We start from the raw sequence: 15,917 nt of genomic DNA on the forward strand, positions 1-15,917 counted from the left end.
ATATATATATATATATATATATAGTCCATAGATAGAACACTACGTTTGGGTGTAAGAAATTGCAATGGACAAATTGCACATCAGAGAGGTCTAATATTTTTAATCATGATCTTGACAAGAAATCAAGATGTAAGCATCCATTTTAAACTTGCTTTTTGTGTAGACATTAATCACCATCATAGGGTGTTTCTTTGGATTTGAAGTGTTGATCCTCAGAGATAAGTCCAACGATGAATATTTATCAAGCTGGGTTTTATATTTGAATTTAAAACTCTAAAACTTGTAAAACCTGTACGTGATTAGGAAGAGTGTCCATTAAGTTCTAAAAGAGAAAGAATGTCCTTTGCCCACAGATCTTTCATCAGACAGACACAAGTATGACCTTGGATGAACTGTCAATGATACTCTTCTTTGCAAAGCATTTTAATTGGTTGTAGATATTGGCATGCTGTGACTCCCCATGATGATAACAGATGAGTGGATATGTCTCATCTTTACAAGCTAGAGCTAGTTGTTGTTTATCCAACTGTGTGATCAGCAGGGAAAAGGTCACTTCAAACACAATCCAGCTCTGTATGCAGCCCTTCACGTCGGAACTGATTAACCTTGAAGTCACGAACTCTCAACCTGATTTTCTCTTTAAAGAATAGTCTGCAGTATATTTACCTTTCTACCAAGTTGTACCTAATTGTATTTTTGTGCCCTATTAATTTCACACTTTTGTAAGTACGTTACTTTTATGTCCCACCTCTGCTTTAGCTGTTAATGTAATCTCGAAGACCTTTGTGCTGACCCAGCTTAATTATGTTAAGCTCCTGAGGCCATCGATGATGCATATGACAAAAAACTACACGTTTTATGTAATATTCAATATCTCCAGATCAATGCAGTGTAGAGACTTACTTTTTTGTTTAGAAGCAGAGTGATGGTACATTTAAATGAGGTCTTCCGTGCGATCGTAGGACTTCCAGAAGCACTATAATTCAACCTGGAACTACAGTGTCTTTGTACAACAAATCCATAATTATGAATCCCTGCATCACTTCCAGCTACCGTCATTCTGATTCATTAGCATGAAGGCTACAGCTATGCCTTTCCAGAGAGGGCTACAAATGCACTGTGCAGTGATGGCTATGTGGATGCAGCCCAGCGCCTTTGCTGATGTGCATCCTCATATCCTGTCAGATCTATAGTCCTCTATTATATAGACTATTACTATACTATCAAATCTATTCCGTAGCACACAAAACGCTGCTACTTTACTACTACTACTACTACTACTGGTGCTACTGGTACTTTGCTAAACGTGAAACTAACAAGCCAAAATAATGACATAACAGCGTTAATGTGGATAGTATTATAAGGTGTCCTTACAATACGTAACAGGGAAAGGGACATGAAGTCATGTCAGGAGAAAGGCAGCTTGCCTTTATACATAGTAACCCTTACCTGATACAGAAGGGGGCCTTGTATGTAGTGGGTGAATTTGAAGGTGGGGTACACAATCATGAAGTAGACAGGAAATGCATTGGAAATGGCACAATTAATTTTTATTGATAAGTGTATGGACTTTTCAGAGAGGAAAACATCAAAATAGTTTTTTGATTGTGTCAGTTAAAGTGTTTATTTTTGTTTCCCTTGATTGCCATGATTTGGGAGAACAGTTTTTATAAGCCAAATGTCTTGTTTAATATTGTTCTCTGTGTGATTATGTTAATACATTTCAGAAACATTCAATTTTTGTTTAGTGTTTTATTTTGTCTTTATAGTCATTACCCATGCAGTATACATAGTTACAGCAAACAAATTTTGCTGAACCAAAAAGGAATATATTTTGTGCAATACAGGGTTGAGGTTATACAAGCATTAGTACAAGGGAAACAGATGACTGAAAGATTGGAAAGGCCCCAGAGGTTTAATTACAAAGCCTGCTTTCAGACATCTGCTGTTTATTTAATTTTCCTTTTTTACTCTGGAGCTTTAACCTATTGAGATATGTTGTAGATTGTATAAATTTATGTTGTTTGTGGAGCTGGGCTGAACCGTAATTAAGTAGTTCATGTACAATGATTAATTAATTTATTACATTGCAGTAATGGCCAGGCTCTTCAGTAATCTTGGAAATAGTACTTGTGCTAAAAGCCAAAATGAGTATTAATGCATAGAATCTTTGTGTCAAGCATCCCATCCTAATGGAAAAGTTCGACCAGTTCTTAACATACACCTCTGGTGCAACTCAGACACATCATCAGTGATGTATTCTGGGCTCATTGTGTGTGTTTAGTGTTTTGGGTCTTACAACATTATACACCCTCGCCCAGGCGACCCAACCAGGGTTAATCAGGCCCTGGCTTGTGTCTGAGTATCTTGTGTGATCCACGCATCGCCCCACATGATCCATAGCCATCTTGACGCCTTTTTGGCGGCGTCCATGATATTCTTGATAGTTCCTGATGTGCAGTCCCTTTAACCCAAGCATCTTGAGGGCCCTAGTGAGTGACTGGGCGACAAATCCTCTGCACCTGACCTCAATGGGATTGCACCAGGTCCTCCACTCCCTGCTTCGGCATTTTGCCTTGTTATTTCTGACTCCAGGACAACGTCTGGCCTGAGCGTCGTCACTGCAATGTTTTCTGGGAATTTGAGTTGTCTCCGTAGGTCAACCTTCAGCTGCCAGTCCTAGGCAGTTGAGAGCAGCCCCACAGATTGATTCAGGCGCTTGGGTGGCTTCTCCCCGGCTTTAATGAAGGCATTGTTCTGTCTCGGTGGTTTTGGAGTCTACTGCACGCAATCCCAATGCTGATGACCTCTGCGGTGACCCTCAGCAATTGATCATGGCCCCAACAGTAGCGCCCATCTCCCAGTGCTCTTGGGCAACAGCAGGATGTGTTCCAATGACCCTCCTCTCTGGCAGAGTGGGCACCGTGGTATGTCTGCCAGGCCTCAGCGGAAGAGGTTGGATGGACTGGGCAGGACGTCGTAAAAAGACTGAACAAGGAATTTCAACCGGTGTGGCTGTGACTTCCACAATTCCGACCACAATATGTTCCGGTCTGCCGCCTTCTCCAAATATCAATGTTAGGCCATTTATTGACTAGATATGAAAGCATTTACTGTATGTCATTCAGTTTCTATCCTGTGTTGATAACAGTCAAATGATGAACATTTGACATCTGTGCTGTTCAATATCACAGGATAAATGTATTTTATTATTATTATTTAAGGAATGCATACAAATATACCACCATTTTGTTGCATAAATTAAAGGGATGTATTGTCCACATATAGTCCCTTTTATAATTGGCTTAGCAAAGCCAAATACAAGACAGGCATTAATCTTTCTGATAATTATACAACAAATTCATTAATGTATATAGAGTATATATAAATAGTTTCTCAGTATAACCCGTTGTCTCATCATTCTTTATTGCGTCTGTGGAAAAATGTTATAGGATACTCATGTGGTGTAGCATATCTGTAAAGCTGCTGTTTCAAGTCTTTACACTGCCTCTATAAAAGTTAAACATCCGACAGATGTTTGTGGTTGCTTCCGCTGCGGTAAACAGTATGTTCATGAAGGTATATTTTTGTTGGGGTCTTTAAAATATCAGTACATGAGGAATTTATATTGTTGCAGTGTTCTGAAGATTTTCAAGCTTTCACCATACAGGTCAGATATTTGTTAAATAGCAGCCTTTTAGAACAAAAGTAGATTTCACCCACTAAAAGCTGCTCCTATAGTGTATGGATTTATCAACAGTACCTGCCGTAGTAGGCACTCCAGATTATTGGGGAGCAGTGTGCACAAAATGTCACCAAAGGATTAAGGCTAATAAATCCATACACCCGGGAAACAGCTTTTCATGGATTACAATTTTATTGTGGACATAAAAGGGGAAGAAAAGTTTTTATATAGAACTGTCCTTACAGTTTTTTCTGATTGAATGATTGTTGGCCACATGGGCCACCCTAGTTCTAATGAATGTGGAGGGGAAAAAAACGCTGTTACCAGTGTGGATGATTTATTTGTTGAGGTTTTTACTCACTCTCTCAACCCATCACTCCTTTTGATTTCCTTCTTCTCAGCTGCCATCCTTGATGACCCTATGGAGTGCAGCAGAGGAGAGCGTTTGGCCATCACACTGGCCAAAGACAGCATCAACAGGAGCAGTAACCGCTCCACCACTGGCAAGTTGGAGGTGGACATCTTTGAACTGCTGAGAGACAGTGAATATGAGATGGGGGAAACAAGTAAGTAACACGTGGAAGAAATGCCTATGAATTGGTGTAGGAAAAGAAAGTGTTGATGTGTGCGATTGTTCATTGTATTGACTATTGGTAGAATTGCCAGTTTAAGAGCTCATGCCATGTACGTTGAGACATTGGGACACCAGGTCTCATTCAGCCAGCTCAGTGTTCAACATAACAAGCGTAGGTCATAACCTGTCTCAGGCAGAGAAGTAGTTCAACTCTCTGTCTCTATGGACGACGGGAGACATTACAGCTGTATGATTAGACCGTGCAGCCTTAAGTTCTCCTATCCTGCCAAGGTCATGCTGAAAGTTAACCCATACTCACATTCATACACATATACCTAACCATACTTCCCAGAGAGAGACAGACTCAACTAGGTTTTAGGTAAGCAAAGGTTTTACGGCTGTCGCAATATCTTTCTTCATACATTGAAGGTTAAGCTAAAATTAACTCCTCCAGCATGAGTTTAAATACACCGACAAGAAGAGAGGAACTTCACAGACGCAACTACATGATATCACATCGTGGTTAAACATCGTGTTCTGTTTGCCTAATTTCTCCTCGATCGAGATTCCATTAAATGCTTCTGCTTAAGTCATCAAAGTCTCCTAAACCTTCATGCATCCAGAAGTCAAGCTGCTTCTGAGTTTTTCTATAACATACTTTAAGACAGAGAAAGGGTCTCTCATTGCAGAATCAGCAAGCCTGTCATTTCAATTCATCCAACTGTCTTATTTTCACTTATTTTCAGTCTCTCACACTCTTCCCCCAAGTACAAAGTTATTTTTGTCTGTCTGGTTTAACAGTATTTTGGTCAAACAGAGGCCGAGATATGATTGAAAATAAATGACAGACTGCCATGGTACAGGGACGCAAAATGAGCTGTCATATTTTGATAGCTGCAAAAATCAATTTTGGTGTGTTTGTATTTTGTTCTCTTATACATTGGCAACTTCCACTCTGCTGTGGCAGGACAGATCAAAACAACATTTTCTTTATAAAGGAGTGTAATGTAAAATTGTCTTAATGTTTGTCAAAACAGAGATGGCCTTCGACAGAAAGGCTTATGGACCTTTTAAAATTCCAGTAACTTGTCACACAGATGTGGCAAATGTACCTTTTTATAAATTGTATCAATGCCTCCACTTCACAGCTCATCAGAACATCAGTGTGCTGGTTAGTGACTTTTTGTTTCACACATCAGTGACCACTGGTTAAATCTTTTAATTTTTAATGAAAACTATAACAAATCAATACAACACAATATGGGTCTGCAGAAAACAACCATTCTAAACAGCTATAACAAGAAGTGTGAAGACTGATTTTCAATACAACACAGTCCCACTTTCACAAACCTAAGAGCTTCAGTGGTGCCGCTTAATCCATGGAAACACTGCTTCACTTACCACAACAACAAGAAACTCTATTACTTTCTCTGCCTGGTTTACTACAAACCCTTCCCAAATGTGGTTTCTCCTGTGTGTATGGAGTTTGTGTGTGTGTGTGTGTGTGTGTGTGTGTGTGTGTGTGTGTGTGTGTGTGTGTGTGTGTGTTTGTGTGTGTTTGTGTGTGCATAGTTAATTGTGTGTGTATTGCGCAAATGTTTTATATGTGTGTGTGTGTGTGTGTGTGTGTGTAATTAGAGGAATGAATTGGATTAGGGACGGATCAGTGGCCACAGTTAGATGGAAATATCACAGAGGGGCCGCTACCTGCCCAGAACAGTCCCACCCCCCACCTTTCAAGCACCCACTCCTGCCTGTGTAGTAAACATCTCCTAAATGGATGACTCCCTTGACTGCTTGCATCTTTTACGGGCAGGTAGTTTATATCAACAACGATTCCTTTAGGGGATTGCGCTGGTGCCGCTAGAAGATCCGCCGGATGTCCCTCATTTTACCTGAATATCCATCACAATCCACATTTCTTTGTGTTGTCATTCTAAACTCTGATGGATAAATGAAGACTATGGTTAACTGCTCCTTAGATCTCTCCAGAGTGAATCAAAACAGCTAGCTAGACTATCTGTCCAATATGAGATTTCTGTTGCATGACTAAAACGACTTTTGTACGAGCACCAATACAAGGTCCTTCCTGAAGCTATTCTTCTAGAGACAGTCCATTATATATTGCGTATAAAGCCATATTACACACATACATGTTTGCTTCAGTGCTGCCATGGCCAACTGAGATGGTTTTAATCCCAAGAAATCTTAAATCATTAAGATCTGACAGGAAACGTGCAAACACCAAGACCTTCATTACCTGGATATGAGTATTTGTGGTAGCTGCAGTTTGTGTTTGTTTGAGTGTGCTCATGCATGTTCTGTGGCCGTCTTTTCATATTTCTGGTTTTGCTAAACCTAATGCTTTTTTATTGTATGTCTGTCCAACTGTCCATCTTCTTGTAACCAGAAACACCTGTCAAGCATTTCACAAGTCAAACTCATTACAGCCCTCTAATCATTCCAAGGATCCAATAGTTTGTATTGATCAGGGAAAATCAATCTCAAGCGGAGAAAATGGACTTACTTGCTTACCGACCTGGCTTCTGACTATAATTTCTCCACGGTGAGAGGCACGCTACTATTCCGAAAATTATCAGCACTAATGTACACCTTGACACTGCCATCAATGTCCAGTGATGAATAAACTTGGGTGAGGAGCAAAAGTTTTGACAAAGACTTTATATGCTCATTCTCTGTCTCCCACACATACGCACACAAGAGAAAAAGCAAATCAAAGTGTCACAGGAGCATGTTGGCTGGCAGTCAAATCATTCAGCTTTATAATTTAGTGAAGCCATGCAGACAGGTGCGAATGTGTGGGCATGCACTGTATATGTGTGCATACGTGTGTATGCAGGTGTTTGTGTAAGGTGTCAGTGTGTTCATGTCTTACAGGCACCATGGGTGGCTAAGGGATTACTTATTAATCATTCGATTCACTGCCTTTGGATTCACCGCACAGGCTCGAAAGCGGCCCCCTTCCTGCCTTTTGCACACACGTAGCTGGTTAATGCTCTGCATTTGCCCCAATAACTGATGCCAAATTATCATCGCACACACTCACTTTGTTCACACATTGACTGAAGTGCTTTAAGTAGAAGCTAGGGGTGGGGGGGATTAAAGCATATGGCCTCTGCAAAACTCACATTCACTGAAATATTTACGTCTAATGAAATGTTTCTGTCTCCAAAGGTAAAGCCTTTAAATCAGCCCTTGTGTCTGTAGAATTAGAAAAACAAGATGAGATGTGTGTGTCAAATTATAGCATACGTGTATAAAGGCCCTAACATGCCCCCCGCGCAGTGCACAGTCCGACGCAATTGTCTTTGCTAGTTTAAGACCAACAGTTGTCAATTTCCATTCCAGCACCTGCGTCCTTAAAATCGCAAATGCACCTGCACCCATCTGTGTGCCCATGGGCGTGCTAGTCTTACAGGGAGGTGTGTTTAGGTGTCTTCTTGGTTCTTGTATTGCTATCTTGAGGCGGTGGAAAGTGATAGCGCAGTTGACCAACAAAAATCTGGTCAAAACTCAATAACACAGCATTTCATTGTTGTTTTAACAACGCATTAATATAATGTACTATGCTTGTTTCACACTGCTTGTGAAATAGTATTATTGTGTATATCTACTGTATATATTTTATATTACATGTTATTATGGTTACTGGCGCATGTGCCAGGTACAAACGCGCCTGGCTATTTAAAGGAATGGGAGATGACAAGGATTGGTTTATTGCATGTTACGCCCAAAACACATCTAAGACTAATTAAGACACTAAGTACAACCCTTTTCAAGACATTTTTTTTACACCGTTAAACTAGCAAAAGTGAATTTGTACACTCCCTAAATGCAACTGCGCCAGGCGCTTCACGCCGTGCACTTAGATTGTTATAATGTGGCCCCTTATGTTCAAATACCAGATTTTATGTTTAAGCCTTCTGATATTGTTTCCTGTCACTATTTCTGTCTCTGCATTTCTCACTGTCTGTCACTCTGGTAATCTGTCAGGGTCTCTTCCCATTGCTGTGTCTCTCTGTCTCCGTATGTGAAAGTCTGTTATATGAATATCAGTTGCTCCCAAAAGCTATTAAACTCTCATGGCCAGGGTCCATAGGATTTTTCTGTATGTGCATCATGTTGGGCATATTAAACATGGACAAATGCATTTGGCCTTGCGCGTGTTTCATTAACACATGTAGGTTCAGGTTCCCTTGAGACAGTAGAAGCGCTGGCTCAGGCCGCTATCTGTTTAGGGTTTAAAATAGTCAGCATGTACATCCATTAACATCTGGCTGAAGAGGGCCTTTTTTAAATTACTTAAGATTTCTTGCGAAAGCCTGTGCTTTGCTTTCCTGAATAGCACTGACTGACTACTCACACTGTCTCTGTTCCCTTCTCAAGCCTTAATGTCTTTTTTCTCTCTCAGTGTGCCAGATCATGTCGAAAGGGGTGGTAGCAGTCCTTGGTCCTTCTGCCAGTCCGGCCTCCAACTCCATCATCAGCAATATCTGTGGAGAGAAGGAGGTGAGTTTATGCCCCCAATTGGCCTTCAGCCACGGGTTATGTAGGCAGTGTGCTCACAATGCGATCAGAAAAACACTGCTTGGAACAATGATGCTCATTAGCAGCTATGTGGTTTTTGTAAAAGATTGAGGGGGAATGAAATCCAACTTGTTAGTGAAAATGATGAAACACCTCAACAGTGTCATAACTCTCCATTGCGGTCCCCACTCCATTCTAAGCACCGCTGGACATTTTATTTCCTCCATTCTCCCTCATTAGCTTGGAGCAGTTTGGGCCGTAGATGCTTGCGAGCCACTGTTTTGAGATTTGTATGGAAACTAAATACGGATGAACAAAAGTGAAAGTCAAGACACATATTTTCTTTTCTGAACATTGAAGAAAAACATGTTTTCCATTAATCACACATGGCAAATGATTGGATTTTGCCTCAGAGCCCGAGTGCATGCAAACAGATCCCAGTTGGATGCTAATTGGCTTCTCTGAACTCTTGAACTTGGGTTTTTTTTATGACTGATGTAAACAGACAATTATACAAAACCAATAAACTAGATCAAAATAAATTGTAAATAAGAAAAGAATGATCTGTCATGTATGTACTGCCATGCAGTGGTGCCTTTGCTAAATTTGATAGATTTGTTTTACATTTCGTAGAAGACTATTCAGCTTAAGAAAGTAAATATTGATAGCATCTATATGATATATTGTGTAGAATACTAACTGCTGCAGATTTATAAAACACGCATGTCAGCTTTCTTTCAGTTCATTAATCATTCAGTTTTCAATTGTTTGTTACGGAATGCTCCAAGCTGTAATTGGATTTGGTCCAGAGAGAGGCTGCCTTTTATCTGCGTGAACTTGATCAGCATGACTATTAGGAGACATCCCATTACCTCCTAGTGTCTTTAATGTTCTCCGGTACAGTACAGCCCATCTTTCTAATGAGACATCAGTCCATTGTAGTGGTAGGAAGACCTGGACTCCCTGCTGTTCAAAAATCTCTGGTGTTGAGTTGCAAGGCTGACTGCTTTGAAACACTGACTGTGATAATACCACCGTATCAATATTAAAGACTATAAGGTGTTAAATGATACATACAGTATAGTCATAAAATACCCCAAGGAGAATGGAAGGTCATGAAAGGTCCGCGTGCAGTAAACTCAAACCTTATTTGAAAAAAATCTTATCATTTTCCTTTTATTCCTGACACTTTAATAAACAAATATATATTATGCTTGAGCAAATTAAACCCCAATTAACAAAAGTGGTTTAAAAAAATATTAGTATTTAAAAAAAAAACACCGGGAGTCTGGTACAGACTGGAGATAAAACTGAGATTGGCTCTCATATTGAAGTTCATGTTCTGCTTGATAAACGTTTTTTTGGTGAATTGCTTTTAATCACAATTAGATAGGATTTAAATTGCTATATTTTTTTCTTTTTTTGGTGCTGGTGATTTTCCTTTGGGGCCTGGCTAAAACCTCTCTGGCGCCAAAACTTCCTCTATGCACGAAAAACCCTGCAAGGAGTTAATAAAAGCCCTAAAGATTCACAGTTTCCCCACATTGGCTCAAATTTAATCTTTACTTGTCTATCCGTATTTCACATGTGAATAGTAGGGAAATAATGTGGATGACATTTAGATTAGTTACAGATAGGAGGATTATAGGATCTGCTGTCATCATGTTGAATTAGTATTTGTACTTTCCCATGTATAACACTTCTTTTAGCAGTGATTTCTATTGAGCTGTGGCCAGAACTGTGACCGATGCTGTAGCCAGAATTGTGTTTAGTGTTGAACTTCTAATAAATCAGAACTGTTGCACTGGCTGGGGGATAAACTATGCCGTCGGTTTTCACACATAATTTGACAGCTTCATAGAAACATTTGCACTGGGCGTTTGATATGCCAGTTGGGTGTCCATCTTCATCTGCTCTGAAAATGCCATATTACATCATTCTTGGCAAGCGTCTTTTCACAAGTGCTCTAGATGGAGTTGTTGTTATATCAAGATGTGGACTGCTATTATTTCAGGGGTATGGCACACTTTGGTGCTGAGAGCTGCACTCTACTGTCAATAGCTATTCAACTCTTTCCCTGTACTTGTTCTTTTCTAATCCATGTTTTATGGAACACTGATACCGATTTCTCTTCGGTATTAAAGTATAATTTTAACACAGTGGTACGCCCTTTACCTTTATAATTCCATTTTATCAGAGCCATATAGCTTTTAGCTTGACCTTAAACTTTCAAAGTACCCATAACGAGCCATACTGCAGAAAAGTGCCCTCTTTGACTGATATAACATTATATATTATTACACGACATTTTTGAATACTCTATTCTGATTAGTCAGTTACGACATTCTAATGTGTGTTGTTTCTGGAAAAACACAAAATCGACAAAATTGCCAAAATCCTTTTTAAATCAATTTTTTTTTATTATTGATTTCTTAAATAAGTTAAGAGGGTCATTGTTGTGAATTAAGCCCTTTCAGGGTGATTCAAGACCCGCATCACTCTGTTGTGGTTTAATTTGCAATAATGACCCGCTCGGTCTACATGATCCATTACATATATTACTCATTCGTACTATGTAAGTAGCATTTCCTGTTATAGCTGGTTAGTATAGAAATACTACCTTCAAATAGTACCATTAATTTGTACTTAAGTACAGTACTTGAGTAAATGTTGCTGTGCATTCCACCACTGACTTTTACATATACACGGCCCTATTTTGAAGATCTAAGCGCATGGCATGAAGTGCATGGTGCACCTGCAGTTAGGGTATGTCCAAATCCACTTTTGCTATTTTGACAGTGGAAAAAACAGGCTGTGCCCCAGACACATGGTTCAAAAGGGTTGTACTTAGTATCTTGGTTAATTATTGGTGAGTTTGGGCGGAACATGCAATAAACCAATCAGAGCGTTATCTCCAATTCCCTTTAACAGCCAGGTGAGATGTACCTTGCAGCATTGCTATTATGATGGTGGATTTGCACCGTAACATTTTTATATGTAATCTTTTGCATGCTTGTGTGCAGCTGCGCTTCCTTGTGTGTATGTAACAAGCATAGTATCCACGTGCTGTGCATAAGCATAGGCACATTTTACTAATTTTCTGTTAAAATAACAATAAAATGCTGCGCATTTGACTTCAGGTTTTTGTTGGTCAATGGCGCGATCACTTCTCACTGCCGCAAGATAGCAATACACAAAGAATGGACCTGGACACACCTCTAAGATCAGCACGCACATGGACTCAAAGATGGGCGCAGGTGCATTTGCTATTTTAACGACGTGGGCGCTCAACAGGAAATTGACAACCTTCGAGTCTTAAACTAGCAAAGACACTTGCGTAGGGCTTTGTGCTGTGCTGCGCCGGGTGCATGATAGGACCCACAGGGTTTTTGCTTACAGTAAAGAACAACTATAGACAAAACTGTGCATCTTCAGCTTTGACATATCATTGTTCTATCTACATTGGGAAGTGTAAGTGTATTTCAAAAGAGCAGGACAGACCTGCAACTGCTTGACAGTACTGAGAATAAAATTCAGACCCTATGTAGGTCATCTTTGCAGGGTCTGTGAAAAGTGTCTAGGATTGTAAAATGGTTTGAAGTGTTTCTTCTCTGACATGATTTCGTTGGAAATGCATAGTTTGATGTGCTGTGACATGTTTCCCACCTTACAGTAACACCAAGAAAACTTGATTTTAGAGGTTACAGGTAGCCACAGAGGACCACTTTGCTTCTTCTTTCACCACTAGTAAAAGAAGAGGAGAACACAGTGAATGTTTGAGCCTTTTGAAGTGAAGAGAACATGTCGTGATGTATGCAATGCTGTTCAACCAAATCCCCTCCAAACACGTTACAGTAATGCTTCTCATGTTAGTTAGCTAGATCTTGTTGTTGTTGCCCCCAACATATATAATCACATGTCAAGATGTAATTGTGTGTCCACCCACATAAAGTATATTCATTCAGTTTACAGGATGAGATGGGGTATTCCGATACTTTTGGACACATAATTGTTAAGACAATAGACAATAGATTACACCCAAGGCAACATCTGTTCCTCATGAATACCGTACGTTTATCCTCTTTTCTCATTCTGTGTTGTAGAAAATGCATTAATAACTATTTTTAGATTGCCAGGCAATTCATGGAATAATCAAGCCCAATGGTCCTCGGCTGTAGTGATCAGGACCCTGCTGGTTATCATTCTAGTCATCAAATCAAAGACTATTGAATACCTAGAATGCTTGGAAAAACCAGCAGCCATAGCAGTTTAGTTTCCTTAGGAACAGAACTAAAAACCCATGATGTCAAATGCTATTTAGAGAGAGTGTATGCTGATTTTTACCAACCAAACACCACACCAGCTGATTTCACTGATTATGTCCCCCATCTAAGGCTTGAGGTGTGCAAATCAGTGAACTCAGCTTGTGTGTGTGTGTGTGTGTGTGTGCATGTGTGTGTGTGTGTGTGTGTGCGTGCGTGTGTGTGTAGCAGAGAAGGTCACATTGCTCTTGTCCTGATCACTCTGAAGGGGATGACTGGGTAATGCCTCTTGTCAGAATGGCCTTGTTATATGGGTAGGGTGTTGTAAGTAACAATGCAGCACTATCACTAACAAATGTTTCATTTATTAAGAGACAAGAGATCCTATAGAATGTAAACAAATAAGCAAACTAAATGCATTTAGTAATCATATATTCTATTCATGATGTGTTTTGAGTCAAAAAATATTGACCTTTGGCAAAATATGAGGAGTTATTTGCCCTGGAGTTCTTCATTTAAGGTTTATAAAATAAGTAATGTCCTGCGTTCAAAATCTTAAGTACAAGTACAAAAGTAGTTGCATCAAAACTCAAAGTACCAAAAGTAAAACTACTCATCATGCAGAATGGCCCATTCAATTTGATTATAATTAGTGATGCACTAATGTGTTCATCACTTTGACTTTGCTGCAGGTAAGGGTAACCTATTATAATACTTTATATCATAATTTATTACAGTGATTGATTATATTTTGCATTAATAATTTAATTCCGCAAAGTTAGTATTGGAGTAAAAGTATAAAGTATCTTAAAGCACCCATATTGTGCCTATAAATTATGCTTTTCAGGTTCATAATTGTATTTTGAGGTTGTACCAGAATAGGTTAACATGGTTTTTCAATTTTCAAAAAACACCATATTTTTGCACATGGCTGGAGATGTTTTTTTCATCCTGTGTGTTTAGGTATTAGCTACGGAGTGAGACATCTCACTTCTCTACTATCTTTGTTGGGAGTTGCACATACACAGTAGCTAGGTAAGATCACATTGGCTAGAGAACTCTTTCTCTGACGTTGGTCAGTATATGCAGGATTAGTTGGGAGACTTCTTCTAAACAAGGGGCACTTGTGGAATACCTGCAGAACAGGGACATGGCAGTAGTTCTTTTGTAGATTATGGTGAACTAGTGTATGTTGTAGCAGTGTTTTTGCCATTGAGAACGAGCTAGCATGCTAGCGCTAGCTCGGGCTAAGGTTAGCCACCTCATCTCGGCTAGTGACGTAGAAAGCCACGCAGATTTTGAACAGAGAGGACAGTCAGAAACTTGTATCTCACTTAAAACTGCATGGATAGTTTTTTTCCAAGTTTGTACTCATGTGGAAGCACCAGAGACCCAAAAATAACACCCCAAATCCCAGAAAAAAATTATTTCTTTTCATAATTTGGGCACTTTAAAATCCAAATACTCAAGTAAAGTACAAGTACCCTCAAAATTGTACTTACAGTAAGTAAAGTACTTGAGTAAATGTTCTTACATGTTACATTCCAACACTGCACAAGATTTAGAATAAGGAAAATCCCTGCTAACCCTAACCCTACCCAATCACAAAGGACACAATGTCCATGTCCATGACCTAATACTAGTCATCCAGAAACAGATCTAAAGTAATTCAAATATTTCAGTTCAGAGCACATTAAAGGTCCAGCACTGTGGGGGGGAAAGGCAAGCACAAAATATTTTCCTTCTGAATGAGAGGGTTGCGTTGAAGCTGAACTCATATGATACCAAGATGGTAAAGTTATCCTTGATAAGATGAGCAGCACACATCTTGCATAATTGTAATGCAGGCTCATCCAGTAGCAAAGAAACCAGCAATCCTGTGAGAAAAAAAAAGTAAACCTTTACCCTATTCTTTGCAGCTGAATATTCTGCAGTACACTTCTGAGGACTGCTCAGCAAGAGATAAGTAGATTGGCCGGTGGATGCAAGCCGGTTCTTGTGCCTAATGTTACCTTTTGACTCTGGCATCCCAATGCTTGCCCCCCAAAAAAGCCTCCTAACCAAGAACAAACCCAAAAGGAGTACTGGTGCCATCTGATATGATTAAGAATTGTAAATACAAACCATGTATGTAACAGTATTTTAATCCAAAATCTCTTCCTGATTCAACCGTAGATGGTTTTTGTCATCCTATTTGATAAAACTGGGTCTTTATTAAACAACTCATACATAATAGGAAGTAATTACTGAGCATAGCAAAATCCAAATCCCTAATTCACGTTTGTTGTTTATCTGTCTATTAAAAGAGGTCACCCTGAAATGTACAAGGTGTTTGTTTGTGTGGCAGCATGATTGCAGCTGACAGAAGCTACTAGGTGTTGAGCACCTCATCTAACAGTCCCTATCAATCACTCCCTTGGTGCCACTGCTGGTGCAGAGACTACTTCCACCAGGGCCACAGAGGACTGGGACAGAGCCCATCTGGGTTTCCCTCTAATACTGACTAATAGATAAACAGCTACTGCGGAGAAGGTGTCAGCTGTGTGCATCATGTTGGTAGTTTGTTTCCATCTTATGCGTCACGGCAAGCAAACCTTGGGGTCAGGATTTGGAGGTTGGGTAGATTAATATCGACTAATGAGAAACATTAACTGGAGCTTTGGATGAGAGGTTCCTGCTGCTTTACAGGTGCTCGTCTGCTGGCTGCTGCAACCAGCCAGGATAGCTGTAGTGTGCAATGCAGCTTTCTTGTTGTTTGCTTAGTTTCCGTTGACTCTCAAGGAGAATAAATTTGATTCTTATTTTTAAGTGGTGATTTGATATAAGGGAATAGTCTTGGGACTTTTCA

The 15,917-nt window shown here is 39.7% G+C and overlaps 1 protein-coding gene across 2 annotated transcripts in view; it reads left to right on the forward strand.

Moving 5' to 3' along the window:
* grik4 (glutamate receptor, ionotropic, kainate 4) overlaps positions 1-15,917 on the forward strand; it is a 288,509-nt gene that overhangs the window by 172,025 nt on the left and 100,567 nt on the right. For both annotated transcript variants that reach the window (XM_034867139.1, XM_034867140.1), the window contains exons 4-5: positions 4,087-4,251; positions 8,692-8,789. In XM_034867139.1, coding sequence (XP_034723030.1) covers positions 4,087-4,251; positions 8,692-8,789 — 263 coding nt within the window. The remainder of the gene's footprint in view (positions 1-4,086; positions 4,252-8,691; positions 8,790-15,917) is intronic.

The sequence above is a fragment of the Etheostoma cragini genome, chromosome 3 (genome assembly GCF_013103735.1).
Source record: "Etheostoma cragini isolate CJK2018 chromosome 3, CSU_Ecrag_1.0, whole genome shotgun sequence".
Taxonomy (NCBI): Eukaryota; Metazoa; Chordata; class Actinopteri; order Perciformes; family Percidae; genus Etheostoma; species Etheostoma cragini.